The sequence below is a fragment of the Gymnogyps californianus genome, chromosome 1, assembly GCF_018139145.2.
Source record: "Gymnogyps californianus isolate 813 chromosome 1, ASM1813914v2, whole genome shotgun sequence".
NCBI lineage: Eukaryota > Metazoa > Chordata > Aves > Accipitriformes > Cathartidae > Gymnogyps > Gymnogyps californianus.
The window spans coordinates 144445093-144464841 of NC_059471.1; the positions used below are offsets into that span (position 1 = coordinate 144445093).

The 19749-nt window shown below is 38.8% G+C and overlaps 1 protein-coding gene across 16 annotated transcripts in view; it reads right to left on the reverse strand.

Annotated features, from left to right (window-relative positions):
* Nucleotides 1-13560, reverse strand: part of C2CD5 (C2 calcium dependent domain containing 5) — a 69902-nt gene extending 56342 nt beyond the window's left edge. For 14 of the 16 annotated variants that reach the window (XM_050911067.1, XM_050910914.1, XM_050910610.1 and 11 more), the window contains exons 1-6: nucleotides 13471-13560; nucleotides 8989-9075; nucleotides 6909-7080; nucleotides 4513-4608; nucleotides 3793-3948; nucleotides 1114-1312 (exon numbers count right to left, since the gene is read on the reverse strand). In XM_050911067.1, the coding sequence (XP_050767024.1) occupies nucleotides 1114-1312; nucleotides 3793-3948; nucleotides 4513-4608; nucleotides 6909-7080; nucleotides 8989-9075; nucleotides 13471-13560 (800 nt within the window). The remainder of the gene's footprint in view (nucleotides 1-1113; nucleotides 1313-3792; nucleotides 3949-4512; nucleotides 4609-6908; nucleotides 7081-8988; nucleotides 9076-13470) is intronic. The other 2 variants (XM_050911286.1, XM_050911154.1) reach the window with 1 other exon arrangement.
* Nucleotides 13561-19749: the final 6189 nt, after the last annotated feature.

Genomic DNA, 19749 nt, shown 5'->3' on the forward strand with positions numbered 1-19749 from the left:
CCACCTTTTTTTTTTTTTTTTTTAAATCACCACTGATATTTTATGCTGCATTGTATCCAGAAGCTCTTTTGATGGCAAATTTTTAAAATTAAGACAAGTTAAACAAGTTATGATTTGAACTAGAAACCAGTAATTTTGAGAAGTCAGAGCATACTGATGCCTGCATGACAAAAATGCATAATTACTATTGTAATGACACAACAGTTCAAGTTAATGAAAATGGCTAATCCAATTAATACCTCTGGAAACATAGCATAAGTAGTATACTTTTGGTGCTGTTTTTCCCTTCCAGAAATTGGATCTCTCTACCAAACAGAAAATAACTAATTTATCCAAGCAACAAAGTAGTAATGATTTGAAGATGACTGCAAGTATTTTTCTATCAATTTGTAAGCACATTAAAAAAATTGCATTCAAACTGTGTTTGGTGCTGCAGTAGATATAACAAAGATCAAGAAATTCTACCTCTCATCATAAAAAGCTTTCTCTCCAAGTACACTGTTTAGCTCTACCTGTTTTGCAACAGCCCTACTTGTTTTGCAACAGTAAAAAGCAAAGCACACAAGAAAAGACAAGACTACTTCAGGGTCATTCTCTAAATCACTGACAGAACTGTCTGAATTCAAAATTTATCTTTTCTTATATGCTCAGCACAAACACTTTCTGAATTCAAAATTCATCTTTTCTTATATGCATAAATGCTCAAACCTGATTGTACTGAACTTGGAAAAATCTTGAACAGCAGGTATATCACAAGAAGCCCTCACAAAAATGTTGATTCTACAAACACACAGTCAAGGCAGAACTAATTATTAGTTAGGAAATTGGTGGATCACAACCCAAGGATACATAATACCGTTGCTATATAAATTCAAAAAAGTCATATTAAGTAAGGATTACCACTCCAGCTTCTAAAGAAATAACATAAGTAATCCAACCTAAAACATTTCAAAATTGTGGAATATAAACTGAGTTGCAGACAAATAAAACTACAAAAGAAAAACAAATTCTGAGGGGGGGAAAAAAAAATCACACCAGTTATGTAAAACTGAATGAGTATGAAAAGAAGAGAGATGAAACTTGTTTCCCTACAAACTATTAATTCATACTTACTCCTTCATTTCTTTGGATGGGGAGTTACATGCAGGTAAAAATGCTGATGTGTTACTTAATTTATCCAATGTGCAGGCTGTTCCTATGGCGCGCACTACTAGTCCAGACTCTCCCTCCAAATCAAAACACTGCAGATAACCAACAACAGCATTTCCTCTCATTTCAAGCACCTTCAAGCCAATCTTCCTTTGCAATTCACCTACAAAACAAAAGGTAAAGAGCTCGTAATTGCAGTGAACTTTCCCGATTCTCTTTGGTGGTCTTTGGCCTCTGCTTTTGGAATTGCCAACCAAGTCAGTAAAACACGTAATAGATCCAATCTTACATAATTATGCCAAGCAGCTGGTCACAATCTCTGCCTCCTATAACATAGTGTGATATTCACGATTTGCACAGCTTTTTTCCTTTCTTCTCCAAATCTATTCTGATTGCCAAAACAACATGTTATTTCAGAAATGTTTTTCTCTGATTTTATATGCATTAGTTTTTCCCTTTTTTATGTATTTTTAGAGAGACAGAGAGAAAGAGATGGTCAAGACGTGCTGGAACACACATAAGTTTCTAAATATTCCTTCATAGAATTTAGAACAATGCAACATCTTTGAAATCCATGTGGATAGACATCTACAATTTTTTATTTACAAACTTATTTAAGCATATTTCAACCTAATTCATACTTTTTGCTCTTTTTAAATTAATAGTGTTTAATATGGCAGCCTCATCTACAAAATGTAACACCAAATAAACAAAACACAATACCAAATATGCCACTCTCTCACTGCAAACAAAAGACTGCCACTTCTCCTCTATTAGCTGCACACAAAGACAGAAAGACTGTAACGATAAGACAATTATCTGCCATAGATGCTTACTTAGCAGAATGTTTAAAAAAAAAAAAAAAAGTTCATTCATCTACATAGCTAGATAGCCCTGGTAATACTAGGTGGAAAAATATCTTCTCTCTTCTGATGAAAACGAAAGATTTCCAAAATCCTCTGTTAACAAACTGAAAAAGCCTCACTGTCACAGAGGATAGCCTAACAGTCCCAATGTCAATGATGTTAAGAAATCAAGTGGAATGAAATAATCACTACTGCTTTCTAGAAGCTTGGTTTTAAAATTACCAGAACAGGTTCCTATTGTAAACTTCTTAACAGAGGCTGAAATTATGCCTGTACTGGTCTTGAAAAATCTCTAAGATTGAGGTAGAGTATGAAAGTTTCTAGCTGAGTGAAAATTGCTATGGATTCCATTCAAGCCAAGGTTGAGACTGAATTCTTTTTTACATATACAACACACAATATGATGGAGATCTATGAAACAGCCTGGGTCATTCTCAGAAGTTACAGATTTCTTCAGGATTCTTTAGGTGTGGCCACCAGTAACAATGATTGCAATGCGAAGCATTATATTACCTGACATGAAACAGTATTGCTATGAAGTCTTTTGCGTTTTTTCCTCTTAACCACTGTCATGAATAAAAATATTAATAAAATCTACCAGAATACTTCCGCATGTGCTACTTTATCCACTTTCACTATTTATGCAAGGCAAGAGATACGCAAATGTTAATCCTGTAAACTGACATACCAGGGGAGCTATATTAAAAACCTCATAAAAAGTGAGTTCTTGTCAGTTATGACAGTATTGTTTTTTCACATTTTTCCTCAAAACATGCTGACTCTCCTAATGAAGGTACTCAGTAACATCTCCATGATCTCTTTTATGTTGCCCCACTTACTAAAGATCTCCATACATGCTTGCAAAACCCAACTCACTTTTTCTTTTAGTATCTTCCTTAAAACACAGCTGTATCTATAAGAAACCTGGCAACATTAACAGCCCATTAGAGAACTGAAACCCCTGCCTATCATTCTAGTGGCTATTTTTCATCATTTCTTTGTATTCCTTACACCTTCAATATTGTCCACCTCTATCAATTGACTGTCTCTTGTCTTAGTGTGCAAGTACTCTAGAGTAGCGGTGGTTTGTTCTGTTCTATTGGCACTGAAACAGGAGGATCCTGGTTCACAACTGCTGTTCGTAAGCACCGGTGATACAAAAAAAAAAAAAAAAAAAAAAATCTGTGAAGATACTTGACACTGTGGAGACATCAACTGACTCTAACCACTGGTCTCTCCAGAACTGCAGATATGTCCTGCAGAATCGATGCAAGGCAATATAGAAGTATGCTTGAGAAAAAATGAACCAATCTTGACTTTGAAAAGATGGGATGAGTAAGATAAGTATTAATACACACTGTATCTGAGATGGTGTATATTTGTTCACATACTTCCAAGTAGTTCAAAGAGGGTGGAGTAGTTCGTTATTTTAATTGTTTGAGTCAAAATTCTAGTAATTCTCCTTATATGGGTTAAGAACATCTTCAAGAAAGTTCCACAGGTTTCTTCGACCTTGCTAAAAACAATCAACAAATTAGACAGCAGCATGGCCTCACCAAGAAGGGGGGAAAAAAAAAGGGGGGGGGGGGGGGGGGAAGTCAGTCATACTGGCCATCAGTTAGGACAACAGAACCTTCAGAAACAGAAGACACTGTGAACTGAAAAAATAAACATAATTAATACCAAAAATCATATACATTCTTGTCTTAAGTCACTTATTTAAATCATGAATATTTTTAAAAGCAGCAATAACCATTACAGCCTACATGTTTAATACCTGACATGAGTGAAATAAGTCTCTGTCTAGCCTCATTCGACGCCCTTGGTGTACGAATTCGGTCTATCCACTGGTATTCTGGGTCTTCATTAACTACAAGTTCTTCCACAAATCCATGAATTATTACTGCTCTGTAACACTTAGGAATAGATGTAGCTGTTAAAAAAAAAAATATATATAAAAGATGTAAGGCATGAGTCTATGAGCCAAGAATTCCAAGAAAACCATAAAATTACACATAAAAAGCGATGTGAATGATTCCAGAAAGTAATCCACACCATTTTCTGTTAAAATGTGGACATACCCAAGCAGTTTTGTTCTGGGAGACCCTGGAACACTGATAAGATAACTGTCCAGTGTATCAGTTACAACATGTACCATTATGAAACCTTTTCACTTTGTGCCTCTTTAACAGGATATGCACCCAAAATAGCACAATGTGCATATGCACATGCACTGAAATGCAACTTAAGAAAGATAAGGGGGGAAAAAAATCAGTTATTTACACTGTTTTGAAATATGAACAGTAAAAATTTATTTAAAAAAAAAAAAAGGCAAACTAAACAATCTTCTGCATTTGCTACTGGCTTCAGTGCAATCTCCACTGGGCTTATGCAATGGAGCTGGTGAAAGAAGGGAAACTGACAGAATAGGTAAAGAAAGAAAAGAAGGGGCAGGGAAAAAGTTTTCTGTTCAAATAAACTTTTCTCCTCTACTTACTGCAAAAAAACTTGACTCCACAGGATGACTGCCTAAATCTGTTTAAATCATTGAAGAGATCTACTTTCACCACCACATTGATCTCCCCACGTATACCTATCAATGAAAAACATGAAAAATGAGAAGCTGTATCAGAAACAAATACAAAACTAGCCCTATTAATTATTCCCTATTATTAGTAGTTGATGCACTTTCTACTACCAATGAGTCAGTTTTTCTGCAAAGAATGTACTATAACCTTGCTAGAACCACTCAGGTCAACTGGCAGCTCACCTGTAAATTCTAGCCTGGGCCAGAGGAGCAGGAAGACATTTCCTTGCCTCTCAGGTCTGCTGCAGAGACACTGTCTCAGAGGAAGTTTCTGGTTCTGCCCAGCCTTTGAGACTGAAGCTATGCAAGCAACAGTCCTCAAGTACCTGCTGCACTGAACAGGACTTTAGAAGAAAAATGGGATTAGGAAAAGAGAAGCCATCAGCCTCCTGATACTGCAGTGGCCTCTGTTGCAGTGTACAAGTGCACTCTCTGCTCCTTTGCCCTGTACCATCAATGCAGGAAGGGTATAAAATCAGTATCTAAGCACCGTGACTGTCCCAAGATATCCTTAGCACAAAAGGTCAGAAGTACTAGCTTTGAGCATAGATGCCTTGCAACTGGAGTCCTGTCCACATCAAAAAGCTCTGACCAACACAAAAAAGCTTTTACATTTTCTCCCTGAACTGGTCGCAAATTCGCAGTAAAGCTACTCTCTGAAGTTCAATCCAATGAGAAAATTTGTGGTTCTAGAAAGAACCATAAAGTGGCACAGTAAATGTTTGTAAAATACTTTGACTATGAGAAGAAATATATAAAAACCAAGGTATTACAGACTTTTTAGATAAAGCTTAATTTTTGGTCACAATTAAACCTTACTAATAATGGAATATTTCCTCAACACACAGCCATTCCTTTTCGATTTTTCTACTTTCCTATCCTGAGCTTTTTCTTCTTTTTCCCCACCCAGTAACAAAACCATTTCATGTATTATAGGTTCTGACATATTGAGGACTAAACTTCTTGATGAGTCTGATCTCTAGTGTCTTCAGAAGCCTTTATCACTTAAGTATATGACACTCAAACAAAAGCATTAGATTCGTAGATTGACTCTGACATTATCGCAATAAAGTCACCTAGATCTATCTTCCAAAACACCAACAGAAAGAAGCCTTCAGTGACTATAACAGGAGTGCCTCAGGTTCATATATTTTCACAAATAATCATGTTGAGGTGCAGAAAAAAAATTTTTAATAAAAATTTATAAACATTATATTATTTTTTTAAGGAATCATCAATTACTGTTTGCCAAGGATCAAGATAAGTAGAATCTAATGCTATGAGCATGAAAATATAAGAATTCTAATTTTACTTAAATAGAAAAAAAGCTGTGAAATACTAACAGATCTAGAAAAACATAGAGAAATCTAATTCTCTCTGACATACAAGTTGTACATATCCTGAGACAAGTGTTCACCTAATTTAACTTCAAAAGAAAATGTAAGATAGGAAAATGTGAATAGAATAAAAAGGATAAGAAAAATACATGCACTATTTCTCAAAAAAACCTCTTCAATGTAACCGTTTTAAATGTAAAAAATACTTTGCATCAGTTATGATGATCATCTAGTAAATACCATTACTTATTTCCCAACAGTGATTTACAATTAGCTTTTAACATAGTTAGGTCATTTAATTCACACAGGATAATGAATAAGGGTGGTAATGACAACCACGTAGATGTTCTGCAATAAGGTATTCAAACAGCAAGCTAATTGCTGTAAACCGACCTTGACTTTCTGGGACAAAAGCTGTGTTTCATTAAAATCAAAGGCAAAAATATCAACAACTTCATTTTCTCATACCTTCAAGATATTCTGATGAAATCTACTTAGCACTGAGAGTACTTTCTGCAGGGAAAAGGAATTTCATCCTGCACCTTATGTTAAAGATATGTCACATCCTGTCCCTCCATCTCAAGTGAAGTTTATCCAACATCCCAGGAAGGCACACTGCTAGCGACCTCAAAAGTATATTCTTTTACTAAACACGTGGTAATTGGAAAAGTATGTTTGGGTCTTTTTTTTAATCAGAATTTTGCAGTAACTATTTTAAATACCATGTGAAGATTTTTTCCACTTGTCACAAGTTCTATAGAAGGCGTTCTGCCAAGCACTAGTCTGAACTACTATGCCAGAAATTTTCTCATGCCAGAAATAAGGAAAAAACGGCCAGAAAAGCAGCTTTCCAGCTCCCAAGGCTAAAATTATTACAAATTTCTGAAGACAGCTTACAGAAATGGAGATTGTAAGAAGCAGATTACATCTCAAACAACATTGTTTTACTTTTAAATTAGCAAATCTTACCATGAATGGTATCATAAATTGGAAACCATCCTGAAATAACTGTAGCTGCTTCACTATAGAGCAAAGGATCAATATCTATGTACACTTTGCCAATGGCATCATTAGCACTGTAGGTATCATGATCAAGAACTGTGATCTGGAGAGGCTCATCTTGTAGCTCTTCATCATCTACCTAGAAACAAATATTAACATGGAATCTGAGTATTTCAAAAAAATGCAGGGAAACACTGCTGAAAAACAAATGCAAAAAAGAGGAGAGTTAGTTATGTACAGTGACCTGACACAGATAAATCTGTAATTTTGATTTCCTGTACCTAAACAACACATTCACTTATTTGGATTTTACCCTTCACAGACTGGTGAGATCCTGGAACCAGACTTCTCACTGGGAGAACAACAGAAAAGCAAGATTACAGTGATGACACATTTTAAAACAAATCATCTGGAATTTTAAGTCACATTCCCTAGACTGTCTACCCACCTCCACAATACATACTTTTCATTAAAAAAATGAAAATTTAAGATAAAGCATCTCAGAGGACTATTATACTCTGAAGTTATGATCATTGGTGCTCTCACCCTTCCAAACTGGTCAGTGGCTTAAAACAAGACAAAGACATTTTATACAACACGCTGTAAAAATTCAGTAATCTCAGACATGCACTTTCCTAAATAAATAAAATAATCCATCTGCAGATACCTCAATTATTTTTAGGACATACAAAGATGAGACATTCTACAACTTTCTGTGTTGAACGTCACAAACCAAGAATCAGGTTTGCTAAATGCAATGGGATGACTCGTGTAAGTGTTTGCAGAATTATAACATGTAGTCTTGCAAAAAGATCAAACTACACACGCACACACACACTTATGATGTCTTTAAGCAGTTAGTGTTTTTCCACTCTTTGAGATGTGGAATTCTTTTTTTTTTTTTTTTTCCCCAATGTTGCTGTTTGGCTCTTTTCTTTCCCAAATTCATTTTTCCACGCGAAAAGATAGAATTTTGAGACTTCTGCTATTGTCAAAAAAACCTCTTTCTGTATGAACAGAGTTAACCCTCCACACAGATCAGCTCTCTCCCCTCCCCAAAAAAACTACCCCAGGAACTGAAAAATAAAAAAAGAAAACTGATTGAATTTCAACACCACAGTACCACTTTTTTAACATGGATTGCTGGTTAAGAGATACTCTTAATCAAGCATTCTGTGTTGATTAATAATCTGCCTAACCTTACTATTTTATATTTGCTCTAAACTATTTCTAACATTACCAGCTATTACATCACTCATTACATGTACATATATTTACAATCATGTTTATACTGATATTATCTTAGAACACCATAAATGAACCAGTACTATATATTCAAATGTTTTAACAATTAATTTATTCTAAATACCATTCCTTTTTTTTTTTTAAAGTAATAAAAAAATGCAGTAACAAAAAAAAAAAGACTATGTAAACACTTGTTCAGAGCATAACGTCAAAGGACATCAATAATTAGATCCTGGAAAGCAACAAGCAATTACAGGAAAATGCTGAGTGCCCTCATTATTACATAAGGAAATGGGAAAAGAAAGTGTCCGGTAATTGTTGTCCAAGCTCTTTATCTTGTAATTTTCTCACAGGAATTCTCCATTTTCTTCTTTGTCAAGTGCATTATTTTTGCAACCCAAAGTAACATTTCAAATACCAATTAACTCTCCTAACTCAAAATTACCCGTTTAAAAAAAATACAAACATACCCATACTGATATCTGAAAGCCTAATCCATAATGCTATTTTCCCCCCACTTTCACCTCTGTCTTGTCTTTTTTAGTATTACTCAGAATAACATTTAAGTTGGATCCAGTCTGGCAAGCTTTTATCTTTATAGTCCTAAAAAGCCAATGAGACACCTTTAGCAAACAAGGTCTAACTGTAGAAAGGTTTGCTGAAAAGGCTTCATGTGTATTTAAACAGAAATACACTTCACTCCTCAAAACTCATTTTCTGCCTGAAATGAAATTATTTCATTAAGGGCATCTAAACCGGAGTGTCTATATAGATACAGGAAAACTCCTTAAAAAATACTTACTTCAAATTTGAACCACTCGGAATTCCACTGAGGATTAAGCGATTTGGGATACACATCTGTCTTAAATGTTGTATTTCCAAATTTTACCTAGAAAAACAAGCATTCAATTATTAATAATAAATATTAATAAATAAATTTAGAAACTCATTAAATCTACACATGCAAATAGTTTCAAATACATATTTCAATAATATCAACAAATCCTTTTCTTTTCAGTGAGAGTGGCTTTTTTAATCGATTCACATATATCACTAAGTAACTTTCCAGGTTATCAACAACACTTCCAATAAATCTCTCTCTCCCACTACTAAAATTGTTTCTTTTCCTCCTCAATCACTTGAGAGGTAAAAATATCACTTATATTGGCTATTCAAAGTCACCTGGTATACTCGCTTTGCCTTCTGTTTAGAAATACTGTAAGATAAAGTATTCTATCTAAATATTGATAGTTTATGTCCTATTACTGTTCTCTCTAGGGTTTCTAAATCAGCTTTATTGACAATTTATAAAAGAAACATAGAAATAAAATGGTAACATTGGTAAATTTATTTCTTAAATTTAAGAAATCTCCCCAGATACACACCAGAAAATAACTGAAACCATCTCCATTAACTGCAATCTTGATATGCTGGACACATAGCAGTAAATTCAGAGCAGCAAGGGGGAAGCACCGTATCAGTTTCTATTCCTTTCTTAAAATATAGAAAAGTCCAGAAAGTATATAGGCAAAAAGGTTAGAGGGACTACATATCTATATACCTACCTCTATATATATCCCTGTAACCTCCAGTTACTGAAGATCAAATATTCTCCATACTTCTACTGACTAACGCACATAACTTCAACCACATAATAGCCTATTTCAGGAATCTCCATTTGGTCTCCATAGGAGTCTATTTCAGGACGACCCCATTTGGTTTGGTTTTGGTTTTTGGTTTGTTTTTTTTTTTTTTAAAGTGAAAGTGAATTTCTGTGATGTTCCCTACATCAAGAAACGATGCTGCATAATGCAAGAACCTTTATTTCACCACAGCTTTCATTTCAAACCATTTACAAGCACTTGTAGTTCTCTGAATGTTGCCTCTCAAAATAATTAGTACTTCAACTCATCCCAAGTATCTGATGGTACTTACAAATACCCAAAGTTATGTTTTTGAATTCATTCAAGATTCTTAAGAAAATAATGAGTGTGCTGATATAAAAGAAATGCTGCAGTTAAAGACAGTTGTGGATTTTGAATGCCATTTTCTTTTTAAAAGTCTAAATGGATGTTGGAGACTAAATTTAGGCTTAGCTTTTGAAAACTGTATAGTAATGTTTTAAACACTTTTGCTGAAGACAGTATTAAATAAACACTTTATGCGTTTCAGTAGTATGGTGATTATTTTGCACAGGTGCATATCCCAACGCTAAGGAGATGCTGCACTTGCTTAAGTACACCCAGTTAAATTAAAAAGCCTAAAGCACTGCAGAACTGGACTATGAGTTCACACTGAGCTCTGTATATATAACCGTACGTACCTCAGTCAACAGAACTCTGTACAGCATTTGTGACCAAAGAAACAAATAAAAAAAAACTGTGGGGCACCCTATTTAATTCAATGAACAGTAATGCTTTTTGAAAAGAAGTTACTTCAAAGTAAGCTTTAAAGTTAAAAGCCAGAGTGGTACAAAAACACAGGACTAAGCAACCTTAGTGTAAAAAACCGTCTAGCCATCAAAAGGTGGATGCAGCCTACATGCACACAGAAAACTAACAGCACTGCCACTTAGAATGTGTATTCATCACACATAATCAAGTGATACTGACACTAGTTTTAACTAAGCTACCTTATATACCAGAAGCTGCCATGACGCAACAGCCCAGAGCTCCACCCAACCTATTTTTACATGTTATCTAGGGAGTATATTAGTTCCGTTGGAGCCTCAGGCAGCTATAACTGAACTTCTCCAGTAGTCAAGCTAGTTCATTAAAGCTAGTAGAGATAATCGAGCACTACATTGCTGTCTGCTGTACAAATTTAGAAGCACAATTACAGAAGAAATCATGCTAATTTGCTCCAGATCACACATGCTGGCAAAGTCCAAGTTATGCATAACCTGAGCCAAGTAAGAGCTCTAAAGTCTTTTCTCATTTTCTTTTCTAATTCTAGATTTATATTAGAAAATTTAACAAGGAAATTAAAGGCTAGTAATCAACTAGTACCCTAACATTAGTTCAGCTTTTCATTTTTATTTAAGCGAAAATGTTTTGTAAAGGTTTTCAGCAACCTTACACTGAAAAATAGAACAATAGTTTCAAGTTCAATTTATTTTGACATAAATCTCACCTGCTGCCTTGCCTACTCTACCCTTGTGGAAAGGGTACTTCCCACATTTTTTATCCTATGTCATCTAGGGGAGAATTAACCTGCTTCACTACGGTTTAGGGCGAGAGCCGGACCCCCAGGGCGACTAGTGGAAGGGTATTTGAACATGAAAGATAGTATGTAGGGACGACAAGGGGCTCGGAATCATGACGTGTCATCTATCCTGATAAAAGACATAAATCACTGGTCTTGACATAGGTGGATGGGCCACCTTTACTTAACCCGGAAAACAAACATGTATAATTTATATATGTGTTTGATAAATAACAGTCCTAAAACCAAGGCCCCATCTACGTATTTCTTTAGCCTTATGTGTGCCAAGACATTCATGAAACTGCACATTAACCCAGCTAAGCAAATTGATCTTTCTGAAAAATTTTGTTTTCCTTTTTTGCTAAGCTAGTCTTTAACCAGATGAATTTCCAAATCTATTTTGCTACACAGCTACTCAGACAGTGGGGTTGGCACAGATGAAGCAGGGTTGGGAACAAGTGACCTACAGTAGAGGAGAGCTGTTTCTCCTCCAGGCAGCATAAAAACAGTCCAAATGAAACTCATCAGAGAACTGTATTTCCTATTCCTGTTTTCCCTGTCTCCTAGTAGCACACATCAAGTTGCTGTAGGCTGCCTATTAATCAAATTTAAAATTACAAGAGAGACGTTCATAAATTAAAAACTGACTGATGAAACATCTGAAACCAAACACTGAAATATTAAGTTAAATGATTGTCATTCATGTAATAAAATAGAACTGTGTACTATTTCAGCTCCATTGAAAAGCACATGAGAAATACATTTTCTCTTTATTACCAATTTACTGTCCCACTAAGCAATGTGCTTAGTGTCTAATTTAGTCAATCAAATTTTTAAGCACCAAACCAAATCAGGACTTACATACCCAAAATCTATTTTGATATTGTCAGATTTTTGAATTTATACAGTTCTAGAACGGTATTCCGTCTTCCCACCTTAATTCCAGTATTGCACCAACCTCTATTACTATTTGTGGTGCAAGCATGCATTTACATAGCATTCCATTTTTAAACACCTCTTTGCTTTTTCTGAGAGTATGATTTCTAAATCTATGGAATGTTACTGAAACGTTCTAAGTTATTCATATTGGAAATAATGAATCATAAAACAGAAGGATCACATCAAGTTATTTTACAATCCCTTCCTGAGAAACGCCCTATATATTGCCTGTTAACTATATGATTGTAAAGACGGTTGAGGTTAGATACGTTTGGTGCAATAAAGTGATTTAAACATGTAAACAATATTTAACATTTGTCCAATAAAAATCCTCTTCGAAAATGTTTTAGTATTTCAAATACTTTAAATAGAACAACGAATATCGGCCTTAAAAGTAAAGCCTGCACAACCACTCTGCACTTCATATATTCAGAGATACAAACGACTTAAACACGCTTTTACTATTTCTCCATCCTGCTTACAACACATCTATCGAATCCTGAAATGGATTCCATTTGGCTGCCATACCAACGAGAGCCATTCATTAACAACCTTCAGCCAAGAGAGGCTGAAAGAGAGCAGAATATTTCCAAAATGCCATTCAAGTTCTACACGGCTGTCAGCTAAAAATCACACCCAAGGGTAAACCAGAAACTGCTTCAGAAACGTCCCCGCGGGCACGGGCTCAGGGTGCTCCTTGCCATTTCCGCAGCCCTTTTGCGCGGCACGCTCGCCCAGCCGGCCCCGGCCGAGGCGGGCCCATCCGCCCCGCGCAGAACGGTGCAGCCAACAGAAGAGCTCTCCGGCCGAGCCCGGAGGCACGAAACGCGTCCCAGGGCGGGGCCGCTGAGGGGAGCCGCGGCCGGCAGCGTCCCAGGCACCGCTCCGCGACAGCCTGCGTGACCGCGGCGGCACCTGTCACCGCAGCGCGGCCGGCCCGGGGGGAGCGTCCCGCCCGGCCGCCGTAGGTGCGCACCCGCCCGGGGGCGCCGCGGCGGGGCCCGGCAGATGCCTCAGCCGCGCGGGCCCGGCGGCAGGTGCGCGGGCCCGAGGCGCGGGCCGGCGGGGCCGCCCTCCCCCTCCCCCTCCCCCTCCCCCTCCCCCCCGCGCCGAGGCACAGCGCCCCTCCCCTCCCGCAAACCTCCACAAAGGCGTCGGTCAGGTCACTGGCGCGGTCCATCACCGGCAAATGGCGCCCTGCCACGATTTTGACCTTCAGCTTCCCCGGCATCTTCCTCCGCCTCCCCCCGGCTGCAGGGAGAAAACAACAGCGCGTGTCCCATGGAACGGAGCGGCGCGGCGCGGCACGGGGGGGTGGCGGGGGGGGTGTGGCGGGGAAGCGGGCGCGCATGCGCCACGGCGAGCAACGGTCTGCGGCTGCCTGCCCATGCCCGGCGCCGCTGCCCGGACCCAGCGCCGCAACGGCCGCGGGGCACGCGCGCCGTGACGCAAGCCGGCGGGGAGGGAACGGCAGTTGGGCGCATGCGCTACTTACGGGGTCACCACCGCAAGCGGCCGACAAAGCGGGCGTAGGGAGCGAGGAGGGCAGCGGGCAGTCCTCCGCTCCGCTCCCCCCCCGCTGCCCACTAAGGCCCCGGGGCGCCCCGCCGCACAGCTCGCCCCTGCCGGTATCGCCCCGCCCCTGCGCCAAGATGGCGCTGCGGGCACGGAGACCCCCACTGGAAGTCGAACGCCGACTCCTCGATGGGTTCCGCGCTAGCGCTGCGGCGGCGCTTCCAAGGGAAGTCAGGGTGCTCGAGCGCCGAGTCATCGATTCCCGGGAGTGCGGTGCCGGCCGCCGGCGGCCCGGGGCAGCGGTGGCACGGGCTGCGGTCGGGACCGCGCCGCGCCTCGCCTCTTCACCCATCCAGCCTTGTGTCTACGGGGCTCGGTGCCGGGTGTCGCACTAGGCGTCCCTGGGCGCGGCGGAGGCCCTGTCCTGCGGGCGGGGTGCCGGCGCGGCCCGCTCGGAGAGCCCTGCTAGCGTCTCCGATGCCTCCGGCCTGCTCTGCCTCCAGCCTTCCCCGAGGAAGGAGCTGATGCAGTCTCGGGCTTGAGGGTCCGTTAAAGGGGAGGTGTGGAACGTGTGTGCATCTCTAGGTGCTCGGTGGGAGAGTCCTTTAAAGGATTTAAACCAAAACCCATGGGTTTGGGTTTTTTTTTCTTAATCAAAGACAAATATTTGCAGTATTTGAGGGATTATGAATAGATTAAATGGAATTTAGTTATCAGAAATAGGATTTGATATGGTTCCTGTAGCCAGGTTTTGACTTTTTGATGCCTGAAAAGCTCTTTGTTTAGGAAAGAGTGCTGTGGAAGCTTGGGGCAAACCCAAGGACTGGGGCTGGCCAGGAGTTACATCAGGTGTGTGCCTGCGGGTGGGAGTCTGGGAATACGAAACCAGGCCGCACGAGAATCTGTGGGTCGTGGGGTTGTACTGCTGGCGTGGTCGTGAACAGGAATATAAAAGAACCCTTGTGTTTTGATTAAGCAGTCCCCAGATGTTGAGCCAAATAGTAGATCTGGTTGGATTATTTTCCCTTCTTTCTAATCTTACAAAAAGACTAAATAATGTTATGGGCTGGAATGTGATACTGCAAACCCCAACCATACGAGTGAAATACAGTAGTGTGTGGCATAGCAAATTAATGTACAGAAGATCTTTGGCTATCTGTCCTCCAGCTAGCTGCATTTAGTCTCACTAATATAGCACTTCCTCTCTTTAGCTTGTTTTGAAGTTATTTTTGGAACAAAAACGTGGTGCTTAGTTGCTGACTGGGGTTAAACCACGACAACAGGCTAGAGGCATGTTTCTTCCTCATCCATCCTTGTTTGAGTGGTGTACTGGAATGAGGATACTCCCAAGGCAGGATAGGAGTAAAGAGCAAAGACCCAGGAAGGGAATCAAAACCAGAAAACACGCTACTAATGTTAGGGTTTTAGTTTAGCCCAGAAACATGCTTTTTGAATGGAATCTCCTGATCTCACCTGCTTAAATGTTGTTTTGGCTCACATAATCAAGCAGTTACAGAGCGTATGAACTGAATATTTAATTTGGATAAGACTGAACTGAAAAGCATAAGCTAAGCAATACAACAAATATGTTCCAGCTGTTTAAGGGCATTTGGGCTGTGGCAGCAAATTAAAGCTAGTATGAAGTTAAACTGCCTGAATTGAATGTGGTGTGAGTGCTAGGTCCTCAGCACTGTTTCACCCTAAAGAGGGGCCATTGATCCACTACATGTTAACATAGCCATTCCTGTGTCTTAATTTCCCTATTAGAGTAAAAACTACGAGGAGAAGGCGGAACGAAAAAAAAACCATTCTCTCTTGCCCATGTTACATACAGCATTGTTTGGCCTTTATTAATTGGTGGTGTACTGCTTTATAGCCCAAGATTTAGGGAATGTTAAATAAGTTCTTGACTACAAATAAGTAAAAAAAAATTTAAAAGTAGACTTTGTTGTCTGTTCTTTTTTCTGGCAAAACACCTATTTCTTTGCTTCTTTTGCTAGCTAAATTACAATGCAACAATTATTAGGAAACACTGCATGGTTACGGTGATTTTACAGCATGTCTTGTGATATGTAGAAAATTTTTTTTCAGTTTATAAGGACATGAATCCTTGAAAAAAAAATTCTTTAATTTGGAAGAAGAATTTCTAGCCCATTGATCAAAAGATTGAAACTGCCTTGTACATTATAAGCAAAAGGACACAAATGTAGTTTAGTTCTGTCTCTTTAGAGATGGGTAGGTGGCTCTACCAAACATGTTTGTGATGCCAAGGTCTTCCTAAACTCCTCTTTAGGCACTGAACACACCAAACAAAACTGTGGAGGTCTTTATTGTTCACCGAAGATTGGACAATTTGCCTGACTAATGACCAGTTAATGCAGTGAATACCTGGCTAAATGTACTGCCTTGTTAAATGAAATAGCTACAATTTGGCACCATCTTTAAACAATTCAAGCTTTGTTGTACCAGATGCTTGCTGAAAGGGAAACATTCAAGAGAACATCTAACACGGTAAGCTCTTTCTGGCAGGTTCTTCTAAACCTGCAGCACTCCTGACTCTTAAAGACCTCTCTAATCTTCCAGGACAATCCACCTCAATGCTGCTGCCTCTCAAACTTTTAAAAAAGATTTTTCTAAAGTTAAAACTGTGAGGGTTTTTTGTGATGAAATGCAAGTCTGTTCTTGTCTTACCCACTGAACCTAGAGAACAGATTATCCCTTTAGACGTACTAGAAGACTCTTACTGGATTAAACTGGTGATAACTGGTACATATTCTTTTAGGTAGTTTTTTTGTTGTTTCATTTATAACATCTGGGGCCAATAGGATCCACAGGTTAACTGCCTGCTTTGGGAAATTTTATTTCCTTTTTATTTTGAACTTAAAAACTGATTGCACTTGAGTTGTATCTCTTACGTGATGAGAGAGAATGAAGAATTGTTGCGTTATTCATGCAAAGTTTTTAATGAATTTTTTTATGGACTTACCATCTAACTTTTGTTTTAATTGACTTGTTTCAAACAAGTAACTTAATTTTTCCATTCTTTCTTCATAGGTCTTTTTCCATGCCTCTGAACATTCTTTTTAATTTCCCCTGAAGACTCTCTGAACAGGCCACGTTTTTTCTTAAAGTGTAGTATCTCAAACAGGAAATAAAGTTCCAGGGAAGCTTCACCAGTGTTGTCTAGTGACCATCTCCCTCTCTCTGGGGTTATGAAATACAGGGATTAGTGCAATACATGTTTCTCTCTCCAAAAAATTCTGTCTAAGGAGCCAGCTTTTCAATGGAAGATTTTAGTAGTCAAAGGACTAGAAAAGAGAAAAACACCTTTTTTGGAGAACCAGTTCAAATCTGTTTCTTAGATACTTGGAAAGATCAATTAGATATGATTTAATGCATTAAGAAACCTGCTAGGTGTATTATAGCTGTCTTAGGGCTGAGGACTTTCTATACTGGCAGAAAGAGACCTGTCTTTCCATAAATTAGCATGTTACTTAACACATTTCATGCCAATAGTATTCCAGTTCTCTAGGGCCAGCAGGGACTTATGGAAAGGGAAAGGTAGAAGGGACTCAGCTGAAAGTTTAGTCAAAGCCCTAGAAAACACAAAGTATTTGAGGCATCGAAAATAGCATTAGATTTCCCTCAGTTTAGGCAAATGATGTTCAATATAAGGAATATACTTGAAACTAAAGCTGTAGTATGTACTTTCTCAGTAATATGCATGTCAGAAGTCCACAGAAAATATTAAGAGGTGTATTTTCATCATAAGGGGAAAAAAAAGATGTGACTTCTGACTTTGCACTTTAGTATCCACTGTGTTTCTTAATAAGTTTTTTTTCCCTTCTGCTTAAAAGTGGTGTTTTAGCAGGTTGTGACAATAGAAGTCATGTTTCAGCAAGATAACAAGTGTGATATGCTTAAAGAGTAGCCTTATCTTATTTGAGCAGGTATTGTCATGTATTTAATGGCATTGTAACCCAACTGTACAAGCAAAGAATATTGCTAATTACAATATTAAAGATGTCTTGTGTGGAACAATGAGTGTCATAAAAATAGGAGAGTTTTGTGGGGGGAAGCTGTGAGATTTTTACCATCTAAATGTGAAGATCCTTGTATCCTTTCTTTTCAAGTTGTTGTAAGTATGATAGGATTTTGTTTTGTGTTTTGTTTTCTGCTTAACTGCTAGCTCAGTGTATGCTTGGATTTCCAACGAACAGAGATTTCCTTTGTGATAGACATGCGTGTTGAACCCTTAGTTTAGAAAGTGATACTCCAAAGAAAAGGTTTTCCCCATAACTTCAATCTGCTGACCCATCACTTTAGGGTAGGTTTCAATTATATTTGTTTACTAGCCTTCTTCAAGATGCAGATTAGAAGGTGGTGGTCTAGGCTTTCCTCAGGTTACAACATGACCTGGGATGTGGTGGACTGTGTCTTAACCATGGGGAAAAGTGCTTTTTGATTATATTGCATTGAGCTGATTAGAACAAAAATAAATAAAAGAGTTTTTTGGTTTTTTAGTTTGTTGATACACACCAAAGAGACTTTATATCTGCTTTTGCTTATTAGCATTCACAGAAGATACTGGCTCTGTTTCTATTGCAGTTACTGTGATAAATAGTCTTTGAAATAGGAGTCTTTGTCAACTGTTACCAACAAAGAAAACGCTGCAGTATCAGTTTTTGGTTTCTGGAAAAATCCCAGTATTTCTTTGTAAAACTACACGTTTCAAAGCAATCTGGCTGAAATCTATGGGACACCAATCCAAAAATATTTTTAATAATGCTCAGAGGGGTCGTATATCCAGAGTGATATATATATATATGTCCTTAGTAAAGGACCCCTGCATCCCAGAAAAAAAAAAACCATCTTGCTTCCACTCTGACTAAGTGTGCTATGCTGTGTGCCCACGACAAGGATTTAGACAGGGGCAAAATCCTGATCACTACTATTTATTATTGCCTGTATGTATTCGATGTGGCATTGCAACCCCTAATACCTCTCATTAGATTAAAAGATACTGAGTGAAATCCTCTCTCAATAAAATCAGTAAGGTGAAACTCTCACTGAAATGAAGAGATGGGCTTTATTATGAACTCCTGAGGGGAACAAGGGCTTCATTACTGAGGCTTCTGATTTACACTGGAGGACCTCACTGTAGTTAGCCTGTTTAAATAGAAGATTAAGAGCAAAATTAATGTCTATTACTATCCACAAGAACAAATTCTTGCTACCATAAGGGTCTCTACTGTAGCAGGTGTGATAAGGAAAGGATGGAAGTCTGAGCAGGACAAATTAAAACTCGAAATATGTAGACGTGGCTAATGGAAGTGTGAGTTATCATTGAGCAAGTTATCAAAATAGGCAATTTTTAATTGCCTGTAATTATAAGTGATTGGGAGCACTTAGAATCTGTAGTTCTGTCACCAAGACTGCGTTTTTTGCTGACCTATGAGTGAGAACAAAAAAGAAAAGGCCCATGGCCTTGCAAAGATGTGCACTACATGAAGCAAGAAGGTGACTGTGGGCAGGCTGCAGTCCTCCATGATTGTCACCTCGCTGCTAGGGCAGCTTCCTCCCTCCTTCCCTGGTCATAGGGACTGAACGGGTCGAGAGTGAGCCTGGAGACAGCTGCAGAAAGAGGCTGTGAAGGCAGTCAATAAATGGTGGCTACCTAGTACTTGAGCTAAAAGGTTCATTTTGACTCTCAGTTACTTGGGGAGGATCTTATGGGCTCAGTTTTGCTGACTTTATCCTACTTTGCCTACAGCTGCACCTCTCTAATGCTTTTTAATCTTGATGCTGTAACTATTAGGTAAAAATCAGATGATCATAGTAAGTGATTTCCCTGATGGAATTAAAGTATGTGATATGAGTGATGGTATACACGGGTGGTTTACTT